Here is a 12,678-nt window from a genome sequence, read left to right on the forward strand (position 1 = left end):
AACCCATTTAGATTACAGAAGCGGTTCGTAAAAAATATAATTTGTCTGCACGTTACTCATAATTGTGCTTTTAAAAACAAGCTGTCATGTAATCTACTCTTTTTCTAATGAGTTGTGACCATCTTGAGTTGACAAAGATGTGTCCTTTAATCTGAAAGTGGCAAGACATTAACCTTTAGGAAAGTTGTGTCTGGAATGGCACAACGAACAACAGACACACATACAAGTATAAACCTGCTCCATGAACATCACAGAAACACCAAGCAGAAAACTAAATAAATAAATATGGGCCAGACTATGGACAGGATATTTACAGCTCCGCCACACCATTCCCACTCAGCTACGAGCGCTCTGTCTTTTCAGGGCAGTGATCCTGTTCCTGACATAGTCCTTGACGCCCTTCCATGAGCGCGTCCCCAGCGCTCGCGGCTCAGCGTTGAGACACCGGATGCAGTCGTGTTTCTGAGGCACCTTGTGGCCTCGGATGAAGGCCATCATGTGTCTCTCTACGGCGTGGACCTCCGCCTCGCTCCACTTGTGCTTGCCTGGCACTTGAGAGCCTGCAAAAGGTTGAGGACATTCAACGCTGTTCTCTGAATCAAAGTACAGCCGTTGGAATACGGCGGCTGTATTGTTTAAAAGTTAGGCACCAGGTCTGGGTCTCTGAGGACCACACAAGACCAACTTCACCTTTCAGTGCCGGCTGCCTTGACGGTGTGGAATTAATCATGCTTGTGCCAAATACTCCACGGAAGGACTCGGAGTGATCCCATGATGCAACTGGCCGTGGTCCTCCACACTGTAATCTCGCTGCATTGAGACCTAAAAGAAAAAACATACATATTTTACAAATACATAGACTATGTACTGTAGCGCTGTTTACATGGAGGACACGTTTGTGGGTAACCATGGTATGGTAACCAAATAAAACAAATATTAACCCCCACATGTAAATAATTTCACTCACCATAGCTAATATATTAACATTTTTGTGTGTTTCTATTTAAGACAAAATTGCAAGGACAGCGCAAACACTGGCATATTAAAATAAAACTTTGGAAATGAATCAAATATTTGACATTGATGATCAGCGCTGGAAATCTTATCATACACTATTTTTTTTTTTTTAAGGACACACTTTTTTGTCCCTGAAAAGGTAACAACGTAACAAATGTGGTGTCTCAGTATAAAAAAAACTAACATGGGCTCGACATTTTATCCACGACTGTTAAAAGTCTGAAATTAATCAAATATTGGTATTTAAGAACCAGACACCCTCTTTAAGAACTACTTTACTCATGACAGGGCTGGGGACACAGGCTCAGGCTTGATCACCCTGCAGTTGGCCACCTTTGATGAGGGTGTCTAGTGTTGAAAGGCGAAACACCCACTGATTCAAAAGGTGCACTACTGATGATGTGTCTCAAAATGGACATCCTTCCCATGGGGGAGACAACTCTCAACATCCATGCCTCATGTGATCACCATCTCCTGGCACGAAGGACATATTCCATCAAGTCCTGTGTATTTATGAACTAAAGCTGAGTTAAATATTCATGAAAAAGTCAATGATACAAAATATTATTATATATTTATGAATATATGCGTATATATTTCAATATTAAGAGTATATTTTTGTCCTGTAATGGTGACCGTGTAAGGATTTAATGTAAAAACATGTGTATATTAAATATCTACATTTTAATATCAAAATGAGCTAAATCCATAAACCATAAGTTGTCCACAAACAATATGAAAAGTCCTTAAAGTGAAAAATCTGAAATTAATCAAATATTTGGTATTGATGATCAGCACCGAGGTTGACTGAAAGATTTATCTTCTAAAAAAAATAAATAAATAAAAATATGATCATATACTATTTTATTACAAGTAATTTGCATTTTAAATATCAAAATTAGTTTAAAAAAACAAAAACGCACTGGTGCCAAATATGTTAGCAAAAAGCATAAACCAAAAAAATAAATATGAAACTTGAAAGAACATCTTATGTCCCACCAGGGCATGAGGGAATATTAACGAGGTGTACCTCATACCACTTGGTTAAGGTGGGTGACTTTATCGGAACACACACTGCCTGCAGAGCACAAATGGCATCTGGAAGGCTGGCGCCAATCGCTCTAAACTCTTAGAGATTGGCACCTGGTAATCTCGCACCCCGCCACTAGATGAGGTGAATGCACAATGAGAATGTTCTCGTTTTACCTTCACAGTCCATGCCAACGTCTTTCAGCTCCAGGCTGATGTTCCGGCGCAGGCTCTTCACCTGATTGCCGGGGCCCAATATTTGCTCCGCCTCCAGCTCGTCCAGGTTGATGAGCTGCAGCATGGCGGCGTGGTGCTTGCGGATTTTGGCGGCCGTGAGCGCGTCGGGGTCCTTGGCGCCGCTGTCTTTGGCGAACTTCTGGATGCACTTGGAGCCCCTGTAGGCGGAGAGCGTGTGCGGGCGGCCGAACAGGAAAGGATTCTTGGCGGGGACGCCGCAGGCCTCGCGGACGTCGGCGAGAAGCTCCAGCGTCGACAGGAAGGATGGTTTCAGTAGAACCGGCACCATCCTGCCGCACGTGGCACGTATTTCGATCCTGGTGAAGACCCTGCACATGCTCTCCTCCAACTCGCACACGGATATGGCCAGGTTCTCCAGGTTCTGCGGGTTGGGCTTCTTACAGGACTTCAAAGCGGTGAGGAGCATTGTGGACACCTCGGTGCTTTGTCTCCTGTTGAACAGAACGATCCGGGCCAGAATGACCCGGGCCAGGGCGCCGTAGGTTTCCGCAGTGGGGTCCGCTCGTAGTTTCTCCTCGGCAAGAAGGTGGACTTTCTCCACGTGGAAGTTCAGCCGTTTCACGACCTGAACGTCGGGCACCCTCTCCTTTGAGATCTTTTTGGTCTTCCGGAGCGCCGACAACGCACCCGAAGAAATCATCCTGTTCCACTCCTTCCTGTACACAACCAGGAAATCTTTGGCGGACTCTGCCAGGCTGGTGTCTCCGGATTGGAGCGCTCTTTCCTGGACGATGTGGCAGACCTTCTGGAGGGAGTAGCCCAGCTTGATGGCCAGCGAGGGCTTGCTGTAGGTCCGCCTGGCCGCATTGTGGCCGGCCAGGACGTTGACAGCCGACACTACGTGCTGGAAGCTGTCGGGGAGGAAGAACTCCTCCATCTTCTTCAGCGGGGTTCGTTTCCAGGCCTCCAGCACCAGCCTGGCCATCTGGCGAAGGTTCTGCCGCATGTACTCCTGCCTCTTGGTGTCAGCGCCGTAAATCTTGAACATGTCCTCACCGTATTGGAGCAGGATGGGCTCGGTCAAGATGAGGCGCGTCACGTCGTCGTAGATCATCTGCGACAGGACGGCCCGGAAGCCTTGGCTGACGCCGAGGTCTCCGATGGCTTCCAAGGCGCAGCGCGTTTCCACGCGTTCCTGCCGTATCCGTGGCTCGCTGTCCTTCTCCCTCTCTGGACAGCGCTTCATGTGGCCGGTCAAGCTTTTCTTCATGAAAAGCCCTCGACAGTGGAGGCAGTGGAGAAAGTCCTGGGCTTGCCCCGTCTTGTGGGGTCTCTTTCGGGCCGCCAGCTGTCCCTCGCCAGTCTTCAGCACTTGCTTATTGTGCGCAAAGTTCCCCTCGTTGATCAGTCGGTTCCACACCTTCTGCCTTTCCCGGGAGCCTTTGGGGAACCGGAGGGCGGCGGCAACTTCTGCCTTGTGGCTGTGAAATCTCTCCAGGTGCCTGGACATCTTGGTCACATGCTTGCCGCAAAACAAGCAATAATTCCTGCGGTAAACACGCTTGCAGCTCTTCTTGCTCGCCGCCGGCCTCTCTTTCATGGCGCACACCTTCACGTTCTTCAGCAAATTCCACTCTGGTTTGGCCACTTCCCTGTGAGGCTTTTCCTCATCTGGGGGTCCAAGGGGGTCTGTGCTGCGACAGAATTTGTCTGAGGAGGAGACAGAGCCGATGCTGTCGTCATCGCCGGGATCACACAGAGCGTCAGAGATGTCGTCATCGCCGGGGTCACACAGAGTGTCTGAGATGTTGCCGTCGTCATCACCGGAGTCACACATTGCATCGGAGATATCGCCGCCGGGGTCACACAGAGCGTCGGAGATGTCGCCGCCGTCGTCGCCGGGGTCACACAGAGTGTCCGAGATGTCGCCGTCGTCGCTCGGAAAGAAACCATGATGGCCTGCATCCGACAACTCCGTTGAGTGTTTTTCCTGGATGGAGACATTATGAGTATGTTAGCATTGTATCATAAGATAGCATTCATCCTGCCACGCATCGGTGTTATTGCCGATATCAAATAGCGTGGTACCTCGGTTTTTGCTATTAATTTGTTCCAGAAAAGGTTACACAAAAATGTTTCCATAAGAAACAATGTAACTTCAACTAATCCGTTCCAAATATCACAAAATATGAAGAAATACTTTTTTTAATGAAGAGTAATTAGCATGTTAGCATTGCTAGCATGCTAACATACAAGCAATTTTAGCTATTTTCACAAGTAGACACATATACATATATAAACACATAGCACTATCACGCTAGGTGCTAGCATGCTAACGTTAGCATGTTAGCATTGCTGGAATGCTAACATTAGCAATCTAAATATGTAGATAAAATAAATGTAGGACTAATATTTATGGTGTAAATCACAATATGGGGGGAACTACAGTATAGCGCTTGGCGGAGGTCTGTGCTCTTAGAGTGCTTTTCTAGGTGATGTCGACTTCCTGTACATCCAAGCTAGATGGAAATCAAAAGTGTTTCTCACCTCTTTTATCAAATTCCTGCCATTCGCAACTTTCTTGCAGCAGTTGTGCTCAATAAAAAATGCAGACAACGAGTGAGCAAGGTGACTAAGGTGCTTTATTTGGGAACGATACAGTCCAGGGCAAGGACTAGTTTGGTACTACTACAATGTACTACTACTACTACTACTACTACTAGTACTGTATGAAAACCAAGGCAAAATTTTGGCCAAAATTTTCGACAAAAAAATGAGTCAGGGAGGGAACGAAAACCAAGGTTTGACTGTACAGTCGCCCCTCATTTATCGCGGTTAAATGGTTCCAGATCCGAGCGTGATGAGTGAATTTCCGCAAAGTAGGATTCTTTATTTATAATTGCAATATTTTGCAGTTAGAGCATAGAAAACCGGTTTATGACCTTCTAAATACCCTTTAGACATGAAATAACACCCTTAATAGTCTCCTTTACACTCACATTACCCAATGCAGTAGACATAAGAGAAAATAAAAGTAAAATAAAATTATACGGAAGACATAAATAAGACAATGCACAAACACACATACCCACATACCCACATTTGACACGCTTATATGGTAATAATACTTGAATACGTTGTGGTTTGATCATCGCACCGTGGCTCTATCATGGTTTTTGAAAAATGAAATAATAAATGATGGCTATTTCATGGTTGAATACGGCCTACTATTAGTAAAACTAACTGTACTTATTCGTGGCCTAAATGGCTAAATGAACTAACTAAATGAACTAAAATACACATACAAGGTAGAAGAAGCATTTCAATTGTGAATGTAGTATTTCACATTGTCCAGTGGGTGTAATTGTTCGGTGAGACGAGCACCACACGTGGTCGCTAGAACAAGCGTTTATTAAACGATCCAACAACAGCCACAATAACAGTAACATCAAAATCGTACCAATAACGCGGGCGACTGATGGAGCCATAACCCACGACAAGCTAAAGCTCAACTCTGAACCTCCGACATCACTTCCTGTCCTCCACACATATGCAAACCTGCCACTCTGGACCCCTTGGGAACACATTTACTGTGACACACATGGGAGAGAGTGTTTTTTTAAATGGCTTATTTACTGTACTCTTATGATGTCTACTGTATTGGGTAATACGAGTGTAAAGCCGCCATTACAATACCTTGATGAGACAATAGCCACCGCAGGAAGTACGCTGTCCAGAAAAAAACAAGGAACCGCTAACGTGTGAGTCTGTGTTATCTTATTTAGGTATAATATGTCTTATTTTCTCTGATTATATCTACTATATTGGGTAATATGAGTATAAAGGTGACTATAGGGGTGCTGTTTCATGTCTAGAGGGCTCTCATAATGTTACCATATTTACAATATTGTAAACAGATTTTCTATGCCATAACTACGAAAATATTCAATTTATTAATATTGAATCCTACTGCGTGGAAATTCACTTATCGTGGTTGTGTCTGGAACCAATTAACCGCCATAAATGAGGAATGACTATCTATAGAACTAATGGTTAACTAGGTTAGTTAGGTTTATTAGTTAGGTTGACAGCAGACTCTAAATTGTCCGCAGGTATGAATGTGAGCGTGAATGGTTGCGATCGGCCAACGAGCAGTCCAGGGTCTACGCCACTTCTCGCCCGAAGTCAGCTGGGATAGGCTCCCTCCAGCATACCCCCTATTAAGGACAAGCGGCATAGAAAATGGATGGATGGATGGATAATTAATGCTTCATTTTCCCCATAGTCAATCAAGGCCCCCGTTCAAGACAGTGCATGATATGCTACTTGTTGCTATGACTCATACCAGGTACTAAACCTTGTGGGGTTTCATTTGCGTTCACGTTTGTGGCAAATGTGGGTCAGATACACAATTAGTATCACCAGTAAAAGAACCATGTTTGCAGTAAAACTTCTCTTATTGAATGTTCGCTCAGTTCGCAGTGTTGTCGCGTGTTGCTGAACTTGCCCGAGCATCCGAGTGTGGCGATCTGTCATCATCATCGTTGTCGTCATCGTCGTCTGGAGGCAGCGATTCCAGCTACGTAGGAGGTAAAAAAGTGGGATCGTCGGCATTTGGCATCAACATTTCTACACATGGATTGATTCATTCATTCATTTCAATCATTAAATGTACGTTTGGATCTGAAAGCAGGAAATGATCCAGTTAAGTGAAGTTAAGTAATGTTGCTAGACTATACGGCCGTTCCCCATCGACCATTATACCTTATTTACCTTATTTTATATTGGAATGTTACTCTACTATATTTATGCTGTTTTCTTATATTTTCCCACCATATTTGGTGGACTTTGAATATTTTGAAGGCCCAAAGGTGTGAGTTTGGGAAGATCTTGGAACGGATTAGGCTATTTACATGTATTTTACGCTTCCTATAACATAAAATCCCTATCACATAAACGTTCTTGGAACGGATTATTTACGTTGTAGGGGCGTTTACTGTAGTTTCATCATCACAATACGGCCATGTTTTTCAACAATTCTGCTAAATGTACAACCTCAATTTAGCGGTGAATCAGCAAAACACCCTAAAGTCACACATTTCTTGATTTATAAAAAGGCTATTTTACAATAAAAGACCCAAAACTTTGTGTTATTAATTATTACTATCAACATGTCAGCTTTTTTCTTTCCATTGTGCCATTTTGTTCTATTTCTCATATTTATGCTGTTTTTTTTTTAAGTGTCTAATTTTATTTCTACAATGTGCTGCAGGCCAATAACAAAGGAGTTGGGGCCCGCAAATGGCCCCCGGGCCGCACTTTGGGAAGCCCTGCTCTAAAGTTAGGGTGTGTTGTCTTGCAGAGCTGTGTGACAAATCTGAATAACGGCGCCATCGTGTGGCGTATTTCTAAAAAAACACTAGGAGAGTATGTTTTGACACAGTTTCACCCTTTTTGTGTGCGGCGGTTCAGGACTTTTTCACAATTAAAAAGCAACAACACTGCAAACGACTCACCAGTTTATCCAACTCTGACAGCTGTTTGAGCAAAAGCGAACGCTGACGTAAAACCTCAGAACGCTTTGTCACACTGTTGTCCTACAAAATGGAAACACAATTTATCCTTTTGGTTTTTTTATGAATAATAACTACCTTCAACTAATGAGATCCACCATCAAACAAGTACAACTTGATAATGTAGGATATAATATTATACAAGCTGACCATATACTGTAACCGTAGAAGTGATACAATAAACACAACGATAGTGAGTGCAGACAATATAAAAGTGTTCTTATTCTCCTCACTGGTGTTGGAATGCTCCCGTCTTTGTCAGGCTGAGCGGCGCTACTGTCGGCTGCAGAGGAAAGACAGGTGAAGACCACGTGAGATCCAGCTGAAGGAAACATCCAACAACAACCATGTGGAGTATCGATATCAATGGCCTATTATATCGCATTATGACATCATCAGTGTGTGGATTTTTACCAAAAAATATTGTTGGAGGAACATCCAACTATCCGCACGCCTCACAGTTCACGTCAAGGGACGATACCAGGGAAAGTAGATGTACTTTAGAGTGGTCAGTGCACAGCTTGTATAGCGCCACTGAAAATGAGACAACACACAGCCACTTGCGTCTCAACAGCTGGCTGCACAAATGATCAGCAAGATAATCGCGCCTTGCCACACAGTCAAGCATGGTGGTGGTATCGTGCACGAGTGCTGCCAACGAGGGGGAGCTGCGGCAGGGAGTCCAAAGACAACTCCAAGCAGACCAGTCCTTTGCTGAGGAAGCTGAAGGTGATGGAGTCAGCAAGTATGTCCTCTCCAGACCTCCTGAACCCAACTGAGCACCTGTGGGGCATCCACACGGTGCTCCACATCATGGAGGAGTGGAGGGGGATTCCAGTAACAACCTGTGCAGCTCACACTAAAAATTCACCCCAAGGACACGATTCGGACATGTTCACTGTGAGGTGTACATGTTCATGCTGGAATTCATCTTTCTCACAATGAACCGCAGCTCCCCAGCATCAGCAGCACTTGTGCACGCTACCACCACCGTGCTCGACTGTCGGCAAGACACATTATCTTGCTACTCACTTGTGTCGCCAGCTAATTTAGACAATAACAGCTGTGTGTTGACTCATTTTCAGTGGATTTACACTGCTATGTAAGCTGTGCACAGACTACTCTTAAGTAAATCCAAGTTTACTTTCTATACCGTCTTTTGACAAGCTGAAATGTGCAACATGACAAACAAGTAAACCCATGCGAGTGACAACAACGTAAAAAGGGACATATTACCGCTGCAGTGCGACGAGGACATCCACTGAGGCGTCACTAGGGGTGCCGACTCCTCGAGGGTGCTTTGAAAAGATATCGGTGATGGTCCGCCGTGAAGTCTGCGATTGGATAAAGGGGACTGAAAAGATGGCGTGTGTGATGATAGATGTGTTTGCAGCGGTCCATGCCCCCCTCGCGTGTCAACCTGCTGCACAGGTGGAGAGTGGCCGTGGTCGAACGTGAATGCATGGGATGCGGCGTTGGCAAAAAGCGAGGCGGGCGACACGCTGCTGTGACCGTGCGTTACGGACGCCAGGGTGCAGAGGAAGCTGTCATCGGGCGTCTGCTGCTGGTTGCAATGCGGCCTCTGGGCGGAGGGTGCGCTTCCTCGGCCGGGGCTCTGGCAGCTGGACATTGAGTTGAGTGTTGAGGCTCCGGACCAGCTGGTCTGGCCTGGCCATGCCTGAGAGGATGTCTCAGGATGTCTCTTATTCGCTGTCAGGTTATCCATCATCTTCCATGACCAACCTGGTCCTGTTACTTAGGAGACAACACACAACAGTGATCACTCGAGAAGTGCATTTCTATATGAGCTCAAGTCAAGTCGTGTTTATCTCTGTATCACATTTAAAACAACCTCAGTGTTACACTGTAAAGGTAACAACCCAATTTGTCATAAGTTAAATAAAATGGCAAGAAAAAGCAAAGCAATTGCGATTTTACTTGACTAACTTTAATTTACATTTACTCAGGCACGTCACGTCGCAGTGACTTGGGTTTGACTGTTTCTGTTGTCAATAAAGTTTGATTTGAATGAACTGTTGTGCTAGCTAGCTGCGATTTGTCAAAGTTACAAGCTTTGAGTCGGGTTATTAAACCACCTGACGTGTATTACAGTTAAAACAATGGTTGTAAGTGAGTGGAAGCCGCTGGGTGCACTGACACAAACATAAACATTTGCTTGTTTATGGTACAAATGATGTGTGCCCATCTTCTTTATAATTGACGCATAATTAGCTTTCTCGGCTCCCATCGACTTGGTTCACACCTACTTACAAACCGTCTGCCGGGACAATAAAGCCAAATATTTGTCGACAAAGACATGTCATTCTGCAAAGAGAGGCAACAAACCTGCACAAAAACAACAACAACCGGAAGTATCGTTGCTAGGGTAGGACTGTCCGGCCAGGAACTCGGAAACTAATAAAGCTTCCGGTCCGGTATGTGTTTTTCAGAAAAAAAATAACGACACTGGAAATACAGTACGTACATTCAATTTAAGAAATGTATCAACATTTACACACGTGTATATTCAGGCTTTATTTTTACAGTGCTGCATAGTAATGGCAACATAAAAAAACATTGTACAATCAACTGCAGATTTATTTTTAGAATGTTTATTTTCCATGTGCGGGTGCACGATAGCATGCCGATTCGTTCGCGACCGGCGCATCAGCAGTACATTGATACATTAGCTAAAGCTGCATATTACATATGCAGAATCAGGAAAAAATACAATTGAAAAAATATATACATATATATATAAATATGCAGCAGTAATTAGATATGACATTTGCGGTACAGTCAATGTAAGGGACCTCATGCGCGCAGCATCATAAAGACACAACTCTTGTACTTCTTTTTTATTAGATGGTGCAGGTGTACCCGCACCACCTTCTGATGGGACAGAAGATCTCTGCTTGGCCGTTCAGATAAACCTGAAGAACGCAGAGAAGAGATCATCTCTCAGTCCATAAGTCCATGGACTTTCCTTGTTTCCATGGAAACCTTCCTCTCAACAATTGCGGTCCTGACTTGAAAAGTCCTGTTCCAGACGTCTTGCTCGGACTGCCTCATCTGCCTCATCTGTCCTCTTGTGGTCCTCCTCTGTCTCCACAACAGAGTCGTCAATCTATGCTAAATGTAGTGGTATATCCATCGATTTCCTCCTGTTGCAAAAAGGACATTTTCCGCTTGGAGGTTCTCCTCTGAGTCTGTCCAAGCGGTGGACACAGAAGCAGCGATGGCAGCTAGACAGTGGCTCGTTGCACGCCTCAAAACACAGACAACGCCGCTGCTGCTGCTTTTCTAAAGTTGACATCTTGGGCAGGCTTTCACCCATTCTTGTCCATGGATGATGCCATCCGAAACAGTGCATGTGCGTGTCTGTACTTCCTCCTGGGACTCCTGCTATCAGCCGATATGACGTCATGCGGGAAGGAGCGGTAGCTGAGCACGTGAGCTTCTTACACACAAAAATAAACAGCGGCGGACGGATTGCAATACCGTCGGCCCAATCCGCCCCGACGCACACATGCACACATGCTATGCCCATGCACGTGTGCACCCCAAATGTAACTGTAAAGCAGTGATTGCATTCAAGTTGACTGTGCTGCGCCATTGTGTGCATATTTGTGTCATTAGGACATCTTCCACACCCATAAGACATCACCTCATGACGAGTCACGCCATGACACCATGACTTACACAGCACTTGCTCAACCTGTCCTGCAAGTCTTGTTTGTTTACTTGTGAATATCAAGAAAAATATATTGTAAAATGGCTCTTCTTGTAAGCTCTAGTTGACTCACCTGTCTGAACTCCAATTGAACTTAAGAGGGCTACGTGCTACGTGCACTGTAGCAAAGGTCTGTAGTTTTCACAGCATTATTGCAGTATAATGGACAAATCCTCAATGTAAAAGCTGTTTTCAGTATGCTGCTGTAGTTCTGTAGGAAAGAATCATGGTCAAAATTCAATTCTACAGCAAATTATTTCGCCTGCTCCGCTACTTCACCCGTAGACTCACTGCCAATGACATTGGTAGCTTCAACCTCGCTTAGTATAGCAGTGATAAATACGGTAGTACAGCACTATGTTCTATAAGGAGTGTTATAGTACTGTTACTATTACTGTCAATAATACAGTACTTATTACCTTATACTGTATGTGGTTTACAGTCATCATACTGTAGAATACACCACAGCAACTTATATCCATTTGCTACCAGCAAGTTACTGTATATGCTAATTATTGTATTATATTTATTCTATTAATATTTAATATATGTAACATTATATTATCATTTTTAGTGTATACTCTTTTTAAATCTATTGTTATTTTTACTATTTGTCTTCATTATGTTACTTTGTGTGACGAGTGGAGAGGGGGTTGGGACCCCAGAAGCAGAGGCAGAGAGCTTTAGATGCAGTTCAACACTTTAATGCAAGTGTGCAGGCAAAAATCCAACAGAATAACAGAAAGCGATGGTGCAGAAAAGGCAGAACTAGGAATCACCATGAAATAGTCCAAAAACACAATAGAAGGAGCTGGCTGGGTAACAGCTGGGCTAGCCTGGCTAAAAGTAGAAGCTAGGAGAAGACTGGTAGCATGGTCGGAGTCCACGTTGGGGTAGGGGGCGGTTGTCAGAACCAAAGAACCAGCAGCGTCCAGCTGTAAGCAGTCAGCTTAAATGGATGGCGAGTAATCAGTTACAGGTGTGCCCAGCGTCCCCCGCCTCCAGGTGTGACTGCAAGGGAAAAACACAGGCCAGGAGAAGGCAGGAACTAGAGCGACATAGAGCACGAAGACAGACCACTGACGAACGTGACAACTTTGTACTGAAGAGGTTAGAGTTAGTGTCATT

At 44.6% G+C, this 12,678-nt stretch overlaps 1 protein-coding gene across 1 annotated transcript; it reads right to left on the bottom strand.

Annotated features, from left to right (window-relative positions):
* Positions 1 to 123: 123 nt before the first annotated feature.
* On the bottom strand, positions 124 to 10,245 carry LOC129179570 (uncharacterized). The gene is made up of 8 exons (XM_054772968.1): positions 10,164 to 10,245; positions 9,054 to 9,572; positions 8,051 to 8,100; positions 7,761 to 7,841; positions 6,752 to 6,823; positions 2,224 to 4,234; positions 691 to 822; positions 124 to 560 (listed from the first exon to the last, which is right to left on the bottom strand). The coding sequence occupies exons 2-8, from the start codon at positions 9,544 to 9,546 to the stop codon at positions 337 to 339; spliced, it is 3,063 nt and encodes a 1,020-aa protein (XP_054628943.1). The 5' UTR covers positions 9,547 to 9,572; positions 10,164 to 10,245; the 3' UTR covers positions 124 to 336.
* Between the last annotated feature and the right edge of the window lie 2,433 nt (positions 10,246 to 12,678).

Source organism: Dunckerocampus dactyliophorus, chromosome 4 (assembly GCF_027744805.1).
Source record: "Dunckerocampus dactyliophorus isolate RoL2022-P2 chromosome 4, RoL_Ddac_1.1, whole genome shotgun sequence".
Taxonomy (NCBI): domain Eukaryota; kingdom Metazoa; phylum Chordata; class Actinopteri; order Syngnathiformes; family Syngnathidae; genus Dunckerocampus; species Dunckerocampus dactyliophorus.

What these genes read in the sequence shown, in the direction of transcription:
- LOC129179570 (XM_054772968.1), bottom strand. Translation starts at nt 9,546, where the DNA reads ATGATGGATAACCTGACAGCGAATAAGAGACATCCTGAGACATCCTCT. An exon ending in TGTCAGAGTTGGATAAACTG is followed by an intron (nt 6,824 to 7,760) that starts GTGAGTCGTTTG and finishes CCTCCTACGTAG; the next exon opens with CTGGAATCGCTGCCTCCAGA. An exon ending in CGTTGGCATGGACTGTGAAG is followed by an intron (nt 823 to 2,223) that starts GTAAAACGAGAA and finishes TTTTTCTTTTAG; the next exon opens with GTCTCAATGCAGCGAGATTA.